The 19524-nt window shown below is 35.7% G+C and overlaps 1 protein-coding gene across 1 annotated transcript in view; it reads right to left on the reverse strand.

The window, feature by feature from the left end:
- LOC148948040 (uncharacterized) overlaps positions 1 to 19524 on the reverse strand; it is a 183430-nt gene that overhangs the window by 110212 nt on the left and 53694 nt on the right. Inside the window, exons 4-6 of the mRNA XM_089096069.1 lie at positions 17787 to 18051; positions 15252 to 15398; positions 4106 to 4624 (exon numbers count right to left, since the gene is read on the reverse strand). Of these exons, the coding sequence (XP_088952195.1) occupies positions 4106 to 4624; positions 15252 to 15398; positions 17787 to 18051 (931 nt within the window). The remainder of the gene's footprint in view (positions 1 to 4105; positions 4625 to 15251; positions 15399 to 17786; positions 18052 to 19524) is intronic.

Raw genomic sequence — 19524 nt, forward strand, 5'->3', positions numbered from 1 at the left:
ATTTTTAACAAAATGGTCACCTGAAATTTTTATCGGATGTGTTTATCCATCTGATACGCACTAAGGCGTGGAGGGGGGAGGCGCTAGTTGCCCTCCGATCTTATTCACTCTGAGAAAATGAACTACAACTTTTAATTTCCATTCAAATAAACCCTCTCTGAATTTTATACGAGTATACTTTCCATAAGAACCAGATATGCCCCAAGAGCAATACTTACAACGCCTGCCCCGGCCCTGGGGGGGGGGGGTGTCGACACAGGAGTTTCTCTTATCCGACTTTTGAACTATTTTTAACGAAATGACGATACGTAAAGCAGATTTGTTATATGATCTTTGAACTATTTTTAACAAAATGGCTACCTCAAATTTTTTATCAGATGTATTTGGGGAAAAAGGCCTTGGGGGGCCAGTTGCACTCTGATCACTTTTGACTCTTAAAAAGGGCTGGATTTCAATATCCAATCAAATGAGCCCTCTCTGAAGTTTCTACGAGCATCCCTTTCATACGAACAATGTATGCACCAGGGCATAACTTACAACGCCTGCCCTCGGGCTTTGGGGGTTGTGACGACACCTGAGTTTTTATTATCTGACTTTTGAGAAATTTTTAACTTAATGCCTATCTCATAATTTTTATTGAATGCATTTGGGGAAAAGGGGCGTGGGGGGCTAGTTGCCCTCAAATCTCTTTTGACTCGAAAAAAATTAACTAGAACTTTCAATTTCCAAGCAAATAAGACATCTCTGAGTTTTTTACGAGCATCCTTTCAATGAAAATCATATATTCCCCAAGGACAGAACCTACAACACCTACCCTCGTGCTCTGGGGGCTGTGTTGACCCCTGAGTTTTCGTTATATGATCTTTGAACTATAAAAAAAGCTATCTCAAAGTTCTTATCGGATGGGTTTGAGTAAAAACGGGTGTGGAGGGGGGGGGGCTAGGTACCCTCCAATCTCTTTTGACTCTTAAAAAGTGAATTAGAACTTTCAATTTCCAATCAAATTATACCTCTTTGAACTTAATACGAGCACCCCTTCTATAAGACCCATATATGCCCCTAGGGCATAACTTACAACGCCTGCCCCTGGGCGCTGGTGGGTTGTGTCAACACTGGAATTTTTGTTATATGATCTTTGAACAATTTTAAACAAAATAGCTATCATAAAATTTTTATTGGATACATTTGGGAGAATAGGGTTAAGGTGGGAGGGGGGAAGCTGGTTACCCTCAATATCTTTTGACGCTTACAAAGTAAAGTATAAATTTCAATTCCCAATTAAATGAGCCCTCTTTGAATTTTATACGACAATGTAGTTTATAAAAAAACTTATATGCACCCAGGACATAACTTACGACCCTTGCCCTGAGGGCTGTGGGGGAGTTGTCATCCTCAAAGACATCATTTCCAGAACTTAAAACTACGTTTAATTAAATGGCTGTCTCAAAATTTTGATTGGATGTGTTTGGGGAAAAGGTGGGCGTGAGAGGAGGGTTAGTTGCCCTCAAATCACTTTCGACTATTAAAAAGGGACTAGCCCTTTGAATTTCCAATCGAATAAGCCTTTTTTGAAATTTCTACGGCACCGCCTTCTATAAAAACCTTATATGCCCCCAGGGTATAACTTAAAACCCTTGCCTTGAGGGTTGTGGGGGAGTGTCCTTCTCAAAAACATATTTTCTATGTGGAAATCAACTACGCTGAACAAAATGGCTATCTGAAAATTTTGATTGGATGTGTTTGGGGGAATGATGGGCGGGGGGGGGGGGGGCTAGTTGCCCTACAATCACTTTCGACAATTAAAAAGGGCACTAGCCCTTTGAAGCTCTAATCGAATGAACCTTTTTTGAAGTTTCTACGACAACGCCTTCTATAAAAACCTTATATGCCCCCAGGGGATAACTTAAAACCCTTGCCCTGAGGGTTGTGGGGGAGTGTCCTCCTCAAAAACATATTTTCTATTTGGAAATCAACTACGCAGAGCAAAATGGCTATATAAAAATTTTGATTGGATGTGTTTGGGGGAATGATGGGCGGGGGGCGGGGGGCTAGTTGACCTCCAATCATTTTCGACTATTAAAAAGGCACTAGAACTCTCGATTTCCAATCGAATGAGCACCGTTTGAAGTTTCTACGACGACCCCTTCCGTATGAAGTGCCACTGGGAAAAAAAAATGAATAATAAAACATTAGAGCCGTATGGCCTTTACTATAGGCAACGCTGTAGCGTTGCCTCTGATGGCTGGTCACATAAACTTCAAATGCAGCTCTTCTGATTTGAAGTTAAAAGTTATAGTGCCCTTTTTAAGAGTTCAAAGGGATTTGAGAGCAACAATCCCCTCTACCTACACGCCCATCATTTCCCCAAACCCATCCAACCATAATTTTTATAGAGAAATTTTGTTAATCGTAGTTGAAGGTTCTGGAAATTATGACTTTGTGAATGACAACCACCCCACAGTTCACAGAGCTTGGGTTGTAAGTTATACCCTGGGAGCATATAAGGTTTTTATAGAAAGGGTGATCAAATATATTTTGGAGGGGTCTCATTGGATTGGTAATCAGAAGTTTTAGTGCCCTTTTTAATTGTCAAAGTAGTTAGAGTATAGCTACTCCACCCCCACCTACACGTCGTGTTTTCCCAAAATGCATCCAATAGAAATTTTGAGATAGCTGTTTTATTCAAAATAGTCCAAAAATCATATAAAAAGGCTTTTGGGGTTGTTACAAACCACCAGAGTCTGGGGGTAAGGGTTGTAAGTTATGCCTGAGGGTCATTTAAGGTTTTATGGAAGAGATGTTTATTTAAACTTTAGAGGTGGCTCATTTGGTTGAAAATTTGAAGTTCTATTTCTATTTTAAGAGTAAAAAATGATGGAGGTCAACCAGCCCTCCCCTCTAACAACCCCTCTTTTCATGAAACGCGTCTGATTGAAATTATGAGATATCCATTTAAAACAAAATAATTGAAAGAACATATAACACTGCCTCCGTGGTTGACCCCCCCCAGAGCCCTGGGGAAAGGGTTATAAGTTATGCCCCAGGGGCATATACGGTTTTTATGGAATTGGTTGTCCTATAAACTTCAGATGGGACTCATTTGATTTGAAATTGGAAGTTATAGTGCTATTTTTAAGAGTCAAAAGTGATTTGAGAGCAACCAGCCCCCTCTCCTCGCCCATCATTCCCCAAAAACAAGAATCCAAACAAAGCTTTGAGACGTCTATTTTCTTCAGCATTGTTGAAAGGTTCAGTAATTATACGTTCGGAGATGTCACCATCCCCGCCTCAAGGGCTCAGGGCAACGCTGTAAGTTAGGCAATTTGGTCATTGTTTACACATAGTATATGTTATGTGCAAACATTGACCATAAAGGCAACACTTGTACGCTACTACTTCTACGATTACTATAACTAAAACTACTGCTTCTGAAGTGGGTACTACTAAGGCTGATGATACTGAAATAAAATCTGAGGAAATGCTGAAGGGAAAGTTGAACTAAATCAAAGCACATAATGTGCATAAAGATTGCTGATAAGATGGGCCAAATCTCAAATCGAATAGAAATTAACATAGGTTTCAGTTAATTATTGATGCTGATTTGTGGTAGCTTTAAGCTTGGTAGATTGTTTGATTCCATTTTTGCCCATTTTTGGTTTAATAAAGTTCTTTACTTTTTCTTGAAAAACTTATTTTGAGGAAAACGTTTTTTAATTAATAAAAATACTAAAGCACTATTTTATGAAATTAGATACTATAAAAACCTATTCAGAAATGAAAAAAATTATTTAGTCCATGTAAAACATTTTCCCTTGGTTACACAAAAATAAAAAAAAAGCCCGTGAATTTTCTGAACGTTACGAAGAATTGGTAAGAACATACTGTCAATTTAGCGAGGATTAAGGCCAAAAGATAGTGGCGGTTTTTCTCCAAAATGTGTCGAATGATTCAGTGTTTAATAACAACATTTTTAAAAAGTTAATGTGATTTAAAACATCCTTATTCGGTCATGATTGAAGCAAACCTGGTTATATTCAACGAAAACTAACGAAAAAACTAATAGAATTTAGACTTAACAACACCAAAGAGAAAAAAAAGGACTTACCAAAATTTCTTTTGAGCCACCTACTGGGTCGTCAGTTGCCACAGTGACTTTGTTTAAACATTCTGGTGCAGCTGTTAATAGAATGTTGTCAGTATGGTCTTGCGTTGCATCCATTGTAATAGGTGATTCTGCCATGCCTTGATGTTCAATATGAGGTATTTCAGGGACTATGGCGTCTTGAAGATTTTCAGAGGCAACAACAGGTTCATCCAAGGTTCCCTGTGGGCTTGCTATTACAGCAAAATCTACAGTATCAGTCGGTATTTCAGCAGACGAACGAGGGGAAACATCGAGCTGGGCAGAAGGTTTCTGCAGTTCAATTGGTCCACCAGTGTTTACGTAGGAGTCGCATCCAACCAAGTTTTGATTTTCTGCTGAAACAGTAGTAGCATCGATTGTATTCTCCTTTTTACTTGCAGCTAGAACGGAGTTAGTAGCCAGAATTGCAACAAAGTTCTCAAGTTTTTCTTCTATTTTGTCTAATCGAGTGACTGACCTCTCAAAAAGATCCCTTTTAAACTGAAATACAGAAATAACCCTTAAAGAAAGCAAGATATAGTAGCCATATAGGCCTACACATTACATTAAGAAAAACCCTTGAATAAGAATAAATACAAAATACTTAACGCATGATGTACTTAACGCGTGAAACCAGCGCATCTACGCTTTTAGAGAGGGTGGGCCGGACAGAATCAAGTTATTTGATAATTTTGCCAAGAGCGGAAAAGAATGCTTTTGAAAACGGCCCATACCCAAAGACAACTCCCCCTCCCTCCCACTAGACTGCGGCTGAGCCTAACTAGAAACTTGCAATGGAAACTTGCCCCACTTTAGCCATCAGTTGTCAATTTAAAATTGGAATGGAAAATAGAAAAATTTGTTGAAAAATTTTGGATGTAGTTTTACTACATTAGCTAGCTTTTCTTTTTGGATCAGTTTCATAAATTTAGTTCTTTATTCATGGATTAATTCATATTATTCATGAACCTAATATTCCTTTGTTTCTTTTAAAACTGTTTTTAAAAAAATTACAAATTTGAAAAATATCAATTCTCGCTGTGTGTTAAAAGATGGCCTAAGCAATGCTCAATAAAAGAAATTTTATGTGTATTAGCGAGAAATTACTGCATGTAGTCTATGATTTTAGCGTATAGTTATTGGCTATTGGGGAAAAAACTGTGCATTGGTTTTGAAAATGTGTAGTTTTCTTGGGAGACGAAGTGTCTTTGCGGAGAATTCTAGGGTACTATTTTATACAATTAATTGTGACAAGACCAATCCATGCAGCAAAGGCAAAGAGCACTAAGAAAACATCCCAGGTAATGATAATGAGGATAAAAAACATTTGCGTATAGAATGCTTGCGAAAGCAACAATTACAGCGAGTCAACAACGAAAGTGAAGAACAAAGAAACACGTAGTTACGGGTAGTCAAAAGGGCGTAATTCAAGAATGATCTATTAACCAAAAAAGCAAAAATTACAAGCTCATAGAGGCAAAACTCGGCAATGAAGGCAATAATAATTAAGAAAATATTGCCAAATTAAGCCCAATACCAAAAATCTAATCAACAAAAACGTGTCGGCAAAAATTAGAGCTAGAGCTAATTCTCTTTCGAATACGAAATGCAAAGAAAGCCTAAAACCCTTCAAAAATAATACCTTTGACTTTGAACATAAAGTGCGCTCTGGCACACAAAATATTCGGAGAAAAAGGTTTGAAGTGATTATTTGATCAAGACGCTAGTAGATTTTTAAAGAAATTGCGAGTAGATGAGTCAATTCTCTAAGAACATTTGAACTCGTTGAAATAGATCCAAAAGCAATGACATTTGTTTTGATTATACTGGAAAAAACAAAACCAATAACAACAACAAAACGAGATTTCACTATAAGACCCCCTGGGACATTTATTAGAATCACTTTTGTTTTGTTAAGTTGTGCTTATTACAAATTGACTACCTTTTTAGAATATATTAGACTTGGTTTAACATTTTGAAGTCCTTGAATTATTTCAAAGGCTTGAGTAAATTTCCACTTTTCAAGTTTACTTGCGTTGAAAGACTCGACTTTTCAAGTTCAATGTGTACTAAATAGGTTTTAATTATTTTTGCGCCAAAAAAGATTGAAGGTGATTGGTTAAAATTTAACGTTTTTGAAAATTTAACGTTTTTTTTACAGAGGCTTAAACAGCTTCTTTGAATGCCCCCTCCTGTCTGTGCCAATATTTCTGGAAATTGACAAATTAATTGGGGGGAGAAGGGTTTTTTGTGAAGTAAGCTTATATGTCATAATAATATCAGCTCTTGGTCGTCAGTAAACCAGTATAGATGATTTCAGCTTCTTGAAACGTTCGTCATAGGGTTCCTCTCTCATCTTAAATACTACCTTTGTGGCTCTCCTTTGCACCCCTTCCAGAAGCTGTACGTCGTCCCTGTATCCTGGTGATGCTATGTATATTCCAAATTAATATTCCTGAAGATGCTGCAATTAAGCGTGCTTATCGTACTATTGTATCCAAGTTAAATATGATGCCAATAGAAGACGAAATTATAGTTTTGGGTGGACCGATATGGAATGGACAACATTGAAACCTACAAGAATTACCAAGACTTGAGGTTTCTAAATTCTGGTGAGTCAGATGCTAATGGAGAAAGTACTTATCGACTTGTGCAAAGAAAACAGCTTGAATTTGTACTGTTAAATGTACAGCTTGGGGGTACTGGTAAGTACCCCCATGACCATGATCCTGATTATGATGGAAAAAAAAGGGTTTTTTTTTTTTTTTTTAGATGAACCAGGGGGTACTGGTAAGAAATTTATCTATGAAAGTTGGTATCATATTCTGTCTGGAGAAAATCTCAAAATAAACTGTATGGCTTATACAGGAATGGCATTAATTTTACTGCCGTTTAGACCAATAACACACAAGACCTTTGGCTTGAAAAGTTCCGCTTTCCTCTGATTGAATTTCCAGCATAGGATCTGGTTCAAAAATATTTGGAAATAGCTCAAGTAGAAGTTTTCTTATTTGACAAAGCACAGATTTTAACATATTTCCATTGAAAAAAATATACGGGTCGATCATGAACAGGAAGCATTTGCACACTACATCCTGGACCTGGGTAATATAAATCTATTTGGAAGGAACTATTTGGGGAATGTCTGTCAACTCAAAATTTCATTGTAATGAAGAAGCACGTTATTTTAGCTTAGACCAACAAAGAAGTTAGTAAAATAAATGCGAAAATTGTTGATCGCCTCCCACAAGAAAATAAATCTTATAAAAGCTATGATTCTTTATCAAATTTAATGTCAATTACAAAATCCAATTAAAGAAATGTTGTCCAACTACTTGGACCATCCAACGTAACAAGACCAACCCAATTAGCTAAAGCAAAAAGAAAGGAAAAATGTCTGACGTAATTATGATACTTAATAAATCTAAATCCCTAGAACACTTCAAAGACAACAACGAGCATCACAACGAATCGCAAAGGAAAATCGAGCACAACGAAATTTAAGGTTAGATGACATGCGACAATGATTATTATGAAAATTATATATATATATATATATGTATGTATGTGTATATGTATATATATATATATATATATATATATATATATATATATATATATATATATATATATATATATATATATATATATATATATATATGTATATATATGTATGTGTATGTATGTATGTATATGTGTATATATGTATGTATATATATATATATATATATATATATATATATATATATATATATATATATATATATATATATATATATATATATATATATATATATATATATATATATATATATATATATATATATATATATATATATATATATATATATATATATAGTCAGTCAGTTACACATATTTATAAGTAGTAGGCTAAATGTGTCACTCAGTTATATATTTCTGTATATAACATATGTAAACCTAGTCTGTGAGTTACACATATTTATAAGTAGTAGGTCAAATGTGTCACTGAGCTATATATTTCTGTATATAACTAATATAGGCTTAATCAGTGAGTTATGTATATTTATAAGTAGCAGGTTAAATATGTCACTGAGTTATTGCCTTTGCAAAACAAAAGTGATCCGTTTATCTGGCCTCCCTCAGGCCATTCAGCATGTTCCCAGGTGGTGAGAGGGGAACACTCTACAGATATGTAGGTTACCTCCATAGGAGGCATGGACCAAGGGGGGACCTTGTCCGTGGGGGTCCATAAAAGACTCTGGAGCACCCCTGCCCGGGGTCATGAATACAGGCGGAGGTGGAAGAAGGCCCCTAAAATGTACACTCAAAAGGGCCCACTGTTTTATCCATAAGTTCCATGAGTTGCAAACCTTCTCCCAACAATGCGTTAAATTACATGGTGATGCAGAACACCATCGCGGGAGGATCCTCTATAGGAGGACAACTGTGGCAGGACGTAAGATCCAGATCTATAGACAACGGCCTCTGCAAAGGGCTGCCTCGACCTCTTCGGGGTACCTGCAAGACTGGGGACCTTGCAGTCAGCTCTATTCACACTGGAGGAGTGGCGCCACTCGAGGAAATCATAGCATAGTAAACGACACAGCATTCACACGAGATTCTGAATAATGGACAATTCTTCTGGGCTTGGTATGTTTTGATGGGCGTCTTTGGGCTGAAAAACCTCTTCCTAGCTAATTTATCTATTACGGGTTGCCTCCCCGTAGTAGCATAATATTTGTAGGCATGAATATATAATGAGTCGGAGGTAATAGGCTTTAGATTGTCTGTGCAGGATTTCGACTCTTGTTGATAGAAGAGCATCACCAAGCGCTGAAAACCATGTTGTGACCAAGATGGTCCCAGGATTGCACACAGACCCCATTCTTGGAGGTCCCAGGGACTTCTTGCTGTCCGGTTCTATGCTGGCTTAAGAATTTCGGTGTAGACTTGAGAAGATATGTGAGCCCCGTCCTGCACTGGTATCTGGGATCATTGCTTTTCCTGAGGCGAAACAAATTTCATTGATTTAAAGACCATGAAAATTTGAACTTGGAATGTCACGACATTAAAAAATGACTATCGTATTGAAATTTTGACTGACGAATTCAGATAATTTGAACTTGATTTATTAGGAATTTCAGAAACTCATATCCCAGGGGTAGGAAGCCTAAAATTAGATGATATCGAATTTGTTTACTCAGGCAGGAAGGATTGGTTACATAGACATGGAGTAGGGCTCATGATGAATAAGGAAGCTGCTAAGTCTTGTTTAGGCTAGGAAGGTATTAATAATAGAACACTAATTGCTCATTTTATAACTAGAAAGTTCAAGGTATCAGTTATAGTAGTATACGCCCCTGTAGAACTGACTGATGGAGATACTAGTGACTCAGATGAATTTTACTTACAGTTACAGGAGCAAATAGACAAGGTCCCAGGTATAAATATTATGTTATTGATGGGAGATTTTAACGCCCAGGTTGGTAGAAATAAGGATAGATGGTATCCCAGCTTAGGTAAATTTGGTGTAGGAAAAGAAAACAGTAATGGATACAGACTTTTGCAATTTTGTAGGTATAACAATCTAGTTATAACCAATACGGTGTTTGGTCATAAAATGGCTCATAAGCTAACATGGTATTCACGTGATGGTGAGACAGCAAACCTTATTGATTATGTTATAGTAAACTGAAGACTGGCAGGATCAATACAAGATACTAGGGTATATAGGAGTGCTGTTATTGATGTTAAAAGTAAAGATCACCATCTAGTAGTGTCAAGGATTAATTTAAAGCTGAAATATCGGAAGGGTAATTACCTCCCGGGAAGTTATGATGTTAGTAGACTCCAAGATGAGAATTTGAGAGAAACTTTACAGGAACAGTTGAATACTAAACTTGAGAGCTTAAAATTTGATAATGTGGAAGATGGTTGGAATAATTTTAGAAAAATAATTTGTGAAGTTGCTGAAGGTGTATTAGGGAAGAAAGCTAGAACTGCAGCTAAGAATATTAGTGAAAAAGCTTTAAGTCTAATAGAAAGGAGAAAGGACTTGTACAATAATTATCTGAGTGATAGATCACATGAAAACAAAAGAAATGTAAAGAAAGTGGAGAAAGCATTGAAATATGAACTAAGGAGGTGTGAAGTGGAGGCCATGGATAAAATTGCCGAGGATTTAGAAGATGCAGCTAGACGGCATAATAGTAAAATATTGTACTGGCATGTTAACAAATTGAGAGGTAGTAGTCAATCCGGACTTGTCCCAGTTAAAGATAGGAATGGGGTGGTAATTAGCGATAAGGCAAAAGCTAAAGCGAGATGGGCCGAACATTTTGAGAATTTGCTTAACCGAGATAGAGTTGCAGGACAAAAATAAAGGAAAATGAAAAAGTTTGTGAGACCTTGGATGTGAAGGAAGATTTGTTTTGTGAGGAGGAATTAGCAACAGTATTAAAAGGATTAAAGAATAATAAGGCACCAGGTGCTGATAGGGCAGTAAATGAGTTACTTAAATATGGTGGCTCTGAGGTTAGAAATAAGTTATTGAAGATTATGAATATGATTTTTGAAAAAGGGGACGTACCTAATGATTTTAGGAAAACCTTAATTAATCCACTTTATAAGAAAGGTGATAAAAGTGAGTGTGGTAATTATCGAGGCATTAGTCTGGTCTTTGTAGGTAGTAAATTACTTAGTAATATGATACTTTTTAGACTGAGAGATGCCGTAGACAAAGTTTTAAGAGAAGAGCAGTGTGGTTTTAGAAAAGGTAGAGGATGTTTCGACCAAATTTTCACTCTTAGGTTAATAATTGAGAAGTGCCTAAGTTTTCAAACACCGTTGGTCCTCAGTTCTATAGAGTATGAGCAAGCTTTCGATTCTGTTGATAGAGGAGCTTTAGTAAAGGTTTTATCCTTGTATGGTATACCAGACAAATGCATTTAAGTGATTAGTGCTATGTACCAGAATAACACCTCTGCAGTTAAGGCAGGAACTGATGTTAGTAGCGGGTGTTGTATTAAATCAGGAGTTAAGCCGGGTTGTGTTTTCTTTCCTTTTATATGGGTTATTTTGATGGACTTTGTTTTAAGAACCACAGAAAAGGCAATGGAAGACCACGGAATCAAATGGGGAGGAAAAAGTCTCCTGGACTTGGATTATGCTGATGATTTATGCACCCTAGATGAAAGTGTGAGCAAAATGAATGAACTTTTAGAGGTTTTGCGAGTTCAGGGTGCTAGTATTGGTTTGAAAATTAATGTTAGGAAGACTAAGTCACTAAGGCTAGGAATAAGTGAAGATGAAAAGGTGATGTTGGGTAATGAAAAGATTGATCAGGTGGGCAGTTCCACTAACCTTGGTAGTATTATTAGTAAAGATGGTGGGAGCAGTGAAGATGTTAAAAATAGAATAGCCAAGGCTCAGGGTGTTTTTTCACAGTTAAAAAAAGTCTGGAAGAATAGGAAGATAAGTCTGCAAACCAAGATTAGAATCTTAGAAGCTACAGTGATGACAGTGGTCAAATATGGCTCTGAAGCATGGACGCTCGGAAGAGCGGATAAAGATTTGCTAGATGTTTTCCAGAGAAATTGCTTAAAGATTGTTCTGGGTACGCGGCTGACTAACCGTATGTCAAACAATAGGCTATACGAAAAATATGGTTCAATACCGCTTTCTAGGTCTATAATGAAAGAAAGGTTGAGGTGGTTAGGGCATGTTGTGCGGATGAAGGATGACAGATTGCCGAAGATTGTTCTTTTCGGCCAACCATCTAGGGCTAAACGGAAAGCAGGTCGTCCACGTCTGGGGTGGGAGGACGTCAAAGAAAGATTTAAAGGAAATGGGAACTTCGTGGGCGGGTGTAAAAAGGGAGGGATTGAATAGACTGGGGTGGAGGAGGAGCGTGCGTAGCTGTGTTGGCCTCAGGCGGCTTGGTGCTGCGATGAGTTGTTAGTAGTAGTAGTAGTAGTAGTATCAATAATGAAGCTCATGTGCCTTGTATGATAAGATTTATTGCTGAAAAACGGCTATCACAAGCCTAAATGGGTCGAATTCGCACTGTTGCGTCAATAAAACGAAAAAAACAAAACAAGAAAAAAACAAACAAACAACAGCAGAAAATTATAAAAGGTCAATTTCAAATACATAAAAATGTTAAAAACAAAAACAAATTAAACTCGTAAAATTAGAAGGTCAATGCCAAATCAGCAAAAATATCAAAATAACGAAAACTCGTAAAATTTAAAAGGGGATAAACAAACTAAAACAAAAACATAAGTTAGTTATGTGACTAAAAAAAAATAAAAACCTCACAATAAACATTAAAATAAAAAATTATGAGGTAAAAAGAAAATGGGGGGGGGGGACTGCGGATATTCCCTGATTGAATACGTCAACTATGTACGGGATGAAAGTTTTTCTATATCTTTCAGTGGAAACTCTTATTGGGGCAAGAAGGGAGATTTTTGTTGAAACAGAACGCGGGAGGCAGGTCGAAGGGGTGAATATTTACCAGGGAAAAGAGGAGTTGTCCAGGGTTATGAAGGGCATTTGTTGTCAGGCTTTGTTGCCTTGTTGGGCCTTGTTGTAGCCCAGTTTTTAATATGGTCAAGATCTGCTTGTAGTGAATCATGACTGACTGGACCAAACAACTTTGAGTCATCAGCATAGAGAGTTCGATGATTTGTAGTTGATTGAAAAATATCATTTATATAGATATTGAATAAAGTAGGTGCTAATACAGTATCCTGCAGGACACCAGTAGTGACTCCACATCTCTCAGAGAGGATCAATTCTCCTTTATTAGCAAAAAGCCTCAGTCCCTGTGTTCTATCAGTAAGAAAATCTGAGATCCAGCCCACAAGGTCTCCATTTATTTCACATGAGAAGAGTTTTATGTTCAAGTCTAGATGTGGAGCTTTGTCAAATGTTTTTGTAGGGTCAAGAAACAAGATATCCACAGGCAAGCCCTGATCAATCAGGTCTGTTATAACATGATAAGTCTCCAGCAAATTTATTTCTACAACCTTCTGGTTCAAAACCATGTTGGCTAGGCGATAGTATCCCATTAAGTTTGAGATGCTTCATTTACCATTCTTTCAAGGATTATAGCAACCGCAGAAGTTATACTTGTGGGAAGGTGGTTTTTTGCACTGGCTTTATTTCCCTTCTTGAACAAAGGGGTGACAAATGCTGTTTTCCAGTCTGTTGGCACTTCCTTTGTACATTGGTAGACTTGGAATAATTGGGAGAGTGGCTTGGCAATGTCTTCAGCACCTTTTCTTAGAAGACGTCGATGTAACTTATCTGGCCCAACTAATTTGTTGACATATAGTCGCCTGAGGATATAATGAACTATAAATCTCAATGGGCTCCATTGGATGGTGGATTTGTGTGGGTTCAACACTGGGTAGGTCGGTCTGTATCTGATTTGCTATCATCATTAATTCGATAGATCCAAATCTAATCAACTCAAACAAAATAATTTAAGTGAACCCCGTTTTTCCACTTTTGCATTAAACTACGTTTTTATTTAAAGCGTAATTTTAATTCAAATGTGAAACCCTGAATGGAATTATTATAAGGTTTGAAACAAATCTATTTCTTCACTGTATTTTAAGCATAAAATTTTCGGCCACCGCTAAAAGTGTCACCATCATCTTTTGTCGTAGAATAAAAGTGTCGTTATTTTTATCATCTTTTCATTGGTTCCGAATTTCTCTCACCAATGAGTAATTTGCTTTAAATCGCTTCTGAATTAAAATTGAGAAAGATTAGAGTTATAAAATTTGGGGTGTCAACAAAAATACAAAGTTCAAGATAGAGTTTCAAGAATTTGCAATAGAAATATAACTTTTGGCAGCAAAGTCATAAAAGGCTGTAATATATATGCACTACATACAGTAATGTATTTGCACTTTTTTTTAATTTAAAGTAAACTGTGTTATATCTTAAATTATTCCAACTAGAAACCAAAAACAATACCTTAAAATTATATTTGGCTGCAGAGGCAGGTATAATTTCAGCCCAAATATTCAATAAAGGTATTTATTAATTTCTTGATGAAAGTCAAGATTTAATTTGTAGAAGCAGAATCCCCCTCTCCCCCATCTAAACCAAAAAATTATCTAAGGATTGGAGGTGAGAGGACTCTATTGTTTTAGTTTTGCCTAAAAAGGGTCAATTTATTTCAAACCAGCTAACTTTAAGAAATATTTCGATAAAATATAAAATATAGGGAAAAAACTTTTATTTTAAGATTTAGCTTCTATTTCTTCTTTCTAAACCGCAGGAGGCACAGAGTTCCATCCCTTTGGAACAGTTTTGCCACTTTTGGCACGCAAGACCAGGGTTACGCCATTTCTGATTGTGAAATTTGGCAATCTCTCAGAATAATGAAAATACATTCATAATTGTTAATTTAAGTTAAGAAACAAGATATATTTTAACTATAGGCACCGAGTACTGGAAGAGCAGACTTGTGCAATGCTGTATCTTCATTTGAGATTCTTGAACGGATTAGGGTATCCTTAAAACCTGTCTAATGACTCCTCAATAGGAGGGCAGAAAAAATAATGAGAGAGGGAAAACGAAAGCGAAGTAAAAGAGGAAGAGGAAAAGCGGGATTGCCGAGAGGGAAAATAAAAAAAGGGATAAAACATGTTTAATATAATCAAAACTTGATGGATAGCATCAATTACCATTTAAAAGCGAAACTTTGTTTATTTATAACTGTGTCACTCTGCAACACATTTACAATGTCTGTAACTGTATTTAATGAATTAAAAAAAACATAATATTTAGAACAAAAATTATTCTATTTTTTCAACAAACAAGTGAAAGAAAATAAATCGAAGAATAACAAATATCCAGAAAAGGGAAAGAAGTGCTTCCCATTTAGACAAGAAAACTAAATGAACAATAAACGATAAAATGATTGCCAAAATCAGAACAAGAGGGGCAAAATGTAGGACGGACGAGACCTAGATTGGATATGATAACTTGTGGAACGAAACAATAAAAAATATACATCAGATTTTACTGCCCAGAAAGGTTATAGCAATTTACTTGACGTGTTTTTTAGGTTTTTTTTTTTTTTTTTTTTTTTTAATAGAAAAAAAAGGAAGATAATTTTACTCACTGTTTCCATGTATTCCAGGAACCACTTTGGTGGGGTATCTGAATGAGCTCCACGTGTATCTCTGGCATCTTTCTCTTGTGTGTCAACAAAACGTAGCAGATTAGCCTGATCTGTGCTATCTCGAAGCTTACCAGTTTGGGATTGGACCTATAAAAGAAGTAATAAAGAAGAAAAAATAAATGCAGGTACGCTAATGTGACAAATTTGAAATAAATTCATCTTAATTTAAAGAGTAATTGATTTTGTAGTTTTGCATGCAAAATCTATCCTCACTTAAACTAATAATAAAAGTAATATAGATCTGATGCAATGGGTTGGAAAAAATTGATATATTTGAAAAGGCTCCCGTTGCCTCCACACAACCTTCATTAGAACCACTGCCCAGGGTCGTCAGCAAGACGATGGCATTACAGCATTGAACTATCTTACTGAATGATTAATGCCTGTAAATATTCTGATCAAGCAAAACCTTAAAGCAGGTCAAATTTTTTTTCCAATTTATAAAGGTATTTGCATTTATTTATAGTTTTCATCTACTCATATTCATAGATAACAAAAGAATTTCTTTTAAAAATAAACAATCATCTATTAAATTGTTTTTTTTAATCCCTCAAAAATTCTCAATTAATTAAAATTAACAGACATGAAAATATTCTGAATGGCACAGAAGTAAATGCTAATATGAAGAATTTTCCCTTAGTTTCTATTGGAATTAAGAATCTTATTATTTATATGATAAGAGTTGTTTAATCATGACTGAGGCCCAATTATTGGTGCTAGTTTACTGATAAAACACTGATAATGACAAAAGAAGAGTTATTCTCAAATAGCTTACTTTTTCAGTCGCTATTTGCTATAGTTTTCGCTATGTGATCGTTCGAGTCAGTTTAACTTTTCATTGGACATTTTTGACTGGAACTTTTTTTCATTCAGACACAGCTTATCAAGACTATCCCTTTTAGATATTTAAAAAACGTAATAAAGAAATTTTGTTAAAAACAACTTAATCATGACTGGCAAAAATGCAGTCGCTAATACCCTCACAGGGTTTGACATATTTATAAATAAATATGTTATTAGACTAACGTTATGTCGGTTTCGCCATTATTTAGTTTTCAGTTGTGTCTTAAAACTAAATCCTTTATTTTTTATTTCAGGTTTCATCCACTATTCAGATCTTCTGTATTCCGCTCAGATTCATGTTGAACTACACTAATACTAGAACAAACTACACTATAGCACTACACTGCCCTAATACTACAGCAAACTACACTACAACACTACACTACACTACAGCACTACACTACACTAATACTACAACAAACTACACAACAACACTACACTACACTAATACTACAGCAAACTACACTACAACACTACACTATACTAATACTACAACAAACAACTCACTGCAGCACCCAGCCGCCTGAGGCCACCCAAGCTAAGCACGCTCCTCCTCGATTCCAACCTATTCAAAGGAACCCTCTTTACATCTTTCCAAGAAGCTCCTATTTCCCTGAAATCTTTTCTTACGACATCCTACCATCCCATTCTGCAACCGCCTGTTTTTGGTTTGACCCTAGACGATTGGCCAATAAGGAAAATCTTTGGAAGTCTCTCATCATTCATCTACAGAACGTGTCTTAGCCATCTCAACCTTTCTCTAACTATAGCCCTAAAACGTGGAATTGAACCACATTTTTGTATAGCCTACTGTTTGAGATACAGTTAGTTAGTTGGGTAACCAAAACAGCCCGTAGACAATTTCTCTCGAAAACATTTAGCAAACCCTCCTCCGAATTTGGAGTGCACATGCTTCAGAACCATAGTTGACCAATGTCACCACTGTAGTTTCTTATTTTCCGATCTCGGTTCACAGACATGTCTTCTTATTTTTCCAACTGCGAAAAAACAATTTTCAACTGTGAAAAACACCCTGGGCTTTGGCTATTCTACTTTTAAAATATTCACTTTACCCAATATCTTTGTTAATAATAGTGCCTAGGTAAAAACTTGTCCACTTGATCGATCTTCTCGTTACCCAACATCACCATCACCTATTCGTAGTCTTAACAACTTGATATTCTTAACCAAAATTTTTAAACCTATTTTCTTGCACCCTTAACTCACAAAAACTCTAAAATGTCTTTATTTTGGGAGTATTTTTGCTTAGGATGCTTAAATCATCAGCATGATCCTAAATAATTGAAAGCAAAATGAAAACATCTTTTTATCGTTTTTTTTCTTGGCCCATAATTTCTTTTCTTCTTCAGAACTAGCCTACGTGGACTACTGAAAGAATGTGTTTTGATCAAGCTTATCAAAGATATTTTCTTATTACAACCATTTAGTAGCCATGTACTTCTACGGTACACCACTTTTAGTATTTTCCCATACTATTCTTAGATTTGTTTTTTTTTTTTCATTCTTACACAACAAGCATCACAGTGATCCGAATTTAATATTATTTCACCAAGTTTTCTGAATAAAAGTGGAAATATTGATAAAGCACAGGCTAATATTTTAAACATCTACCTCATGGATGACATCAGAAGACTCTGCAGTATCAATTCGATGAACCTCCACATGACCTTCATTTGAACCACTGTTCTCGGTCGTAGGCAAGACACTGGCATTACCAACTAAGCCTGGTAAAGTTTTTGCTGAGGGATGCAGCCAAAGATCACGCGACCTTTCCTGAAGCCGATGTGGAAGAATGCTTTTTATCCCTGGTTCTCGATTTGTATCTGAAACTTCTACATGCTTGTGGTCTTTTTTCTTCTGTTTCGTTTGTTCATTCCTTGCATCACAAGACAAAAGAGTTATTAGAAACCTATATTCGTCTAGTATTAATTAAAAACTGCATAGGAAACATGAATGATATCAATCAGAAGCGATATTCGTTGTAGTTATATTAATTTATTTATTTTATTCAATAAAGAAGAAAGACATAGCCTTGTCGCAATAATGCGCATGATTTTCAAATGCTTAGAAATTGTTCTCAACAAAGTACGAAATTTTGGAACGGATATTTGAAAAATATACACAGACATGGATAGTATTGATAGAACGTATGTAATAGAAAAATAAATTAGGCTACAAATATTTACTTTTTAGATAAATTAACATAAAAGTAGAGCAAACCTAAATAAAGTGAGTCTAATTCCTTTATGGTATGTTTATCTTTCTTACTTTTTAGTTTATAAAAGTCATCTCCCTGTTATTCCGTTAAGGTTTTAATGATATTAAAGCCGTTTAGACTTTTTGTTGGCTGACTGCAACATTACTAACATTAACTAAATGGGACTAACAAAATGGAAGAAAAGAAAAAATAAGTGGTTTGAACGGATTATGATTGTTTTAATACATCAGATTGCAAAGAAAAATTTTTGAGATGAAGTTTTGTCTTTTGAATTCATGAAATTTCATACAAACACAAAAGAATAAAATTAAGCAAAAGAAATAGATGGATAGAAAATACTCATCGTAATGCTCATCATAATGTTTAGTTTTTGAAAGTTTCAATCAGCTTACTCGTGTTTGAAACAAATGGTTTTAGAGGTTATTCTAGTGCAGTTCTGAATACAAAATAAAAAAAAAGCAACTATATTTGTCAAGCCACTATAACTTTTACGTAGCTATTTTGAAATTGTTTAGGTAGAATTTTGAGTTTTTCAGTTAAAAAAAAAAAAAAAAAAAAAAAATTCTACCAACACAAGGGGTGCAAGAAAAAGATTATTATTTTTACATTATTAGATTCAAAAGGCAAAACCAAATAAAATTTATTCAAAAGGAACAAAAACTTTGAAAACATATAAAATTGATCAAAGAAAACGTTTCGCAAAGAAAACGAAGGTTGACTTGGTCCCTTGTGGTTATACAGTTAACAGAATTCTTAAAAGCTACTAAACGTTCCAGCAATTCAAAGTGTTCATCACAATAGGAGTATTGGAGTGTACACCTACGGGGGTCACCACTTATTGGTGCAAAAATGGCACAAAAATGTTGCTATTCCACTTACTCGAGGGGGAGAACCCCTTGTCGGCCCAAATGTTAGTGGGATTCCCGCGCTTACCGCAACAATTCCGTATCTATCGGGTATGTCAGTGCCTGATTTACAATATACCCTGCCTTAGGGTACGATAGTGTGATCGAATGGTCCCAGGGGCCACTTTAAGGCCAAGGGTTACCGGTAATATTTCTAACTATCTCCTCGGAATCTACCTAGGCTAAAAAGTCAATGATTATATAGTATAAAAAATCTTACTGTAAT

This window comes from Artemia sp. Qi Xiang Cuo, chromosome 10, assembly GCF_049724085.1.
Source record: "Artemia sp. Qi Xiang Cuo chromosome 10, ASM4972408v1, whole genome shotgun sequence".
Classification (NCBI taxonomy): Eukaryota; Metazoa; Arthropoda; class Branchiopoda; order Anostraca; family Artemiidae; genus Artemia; species Artemia sp. Qi Xiang Cuo.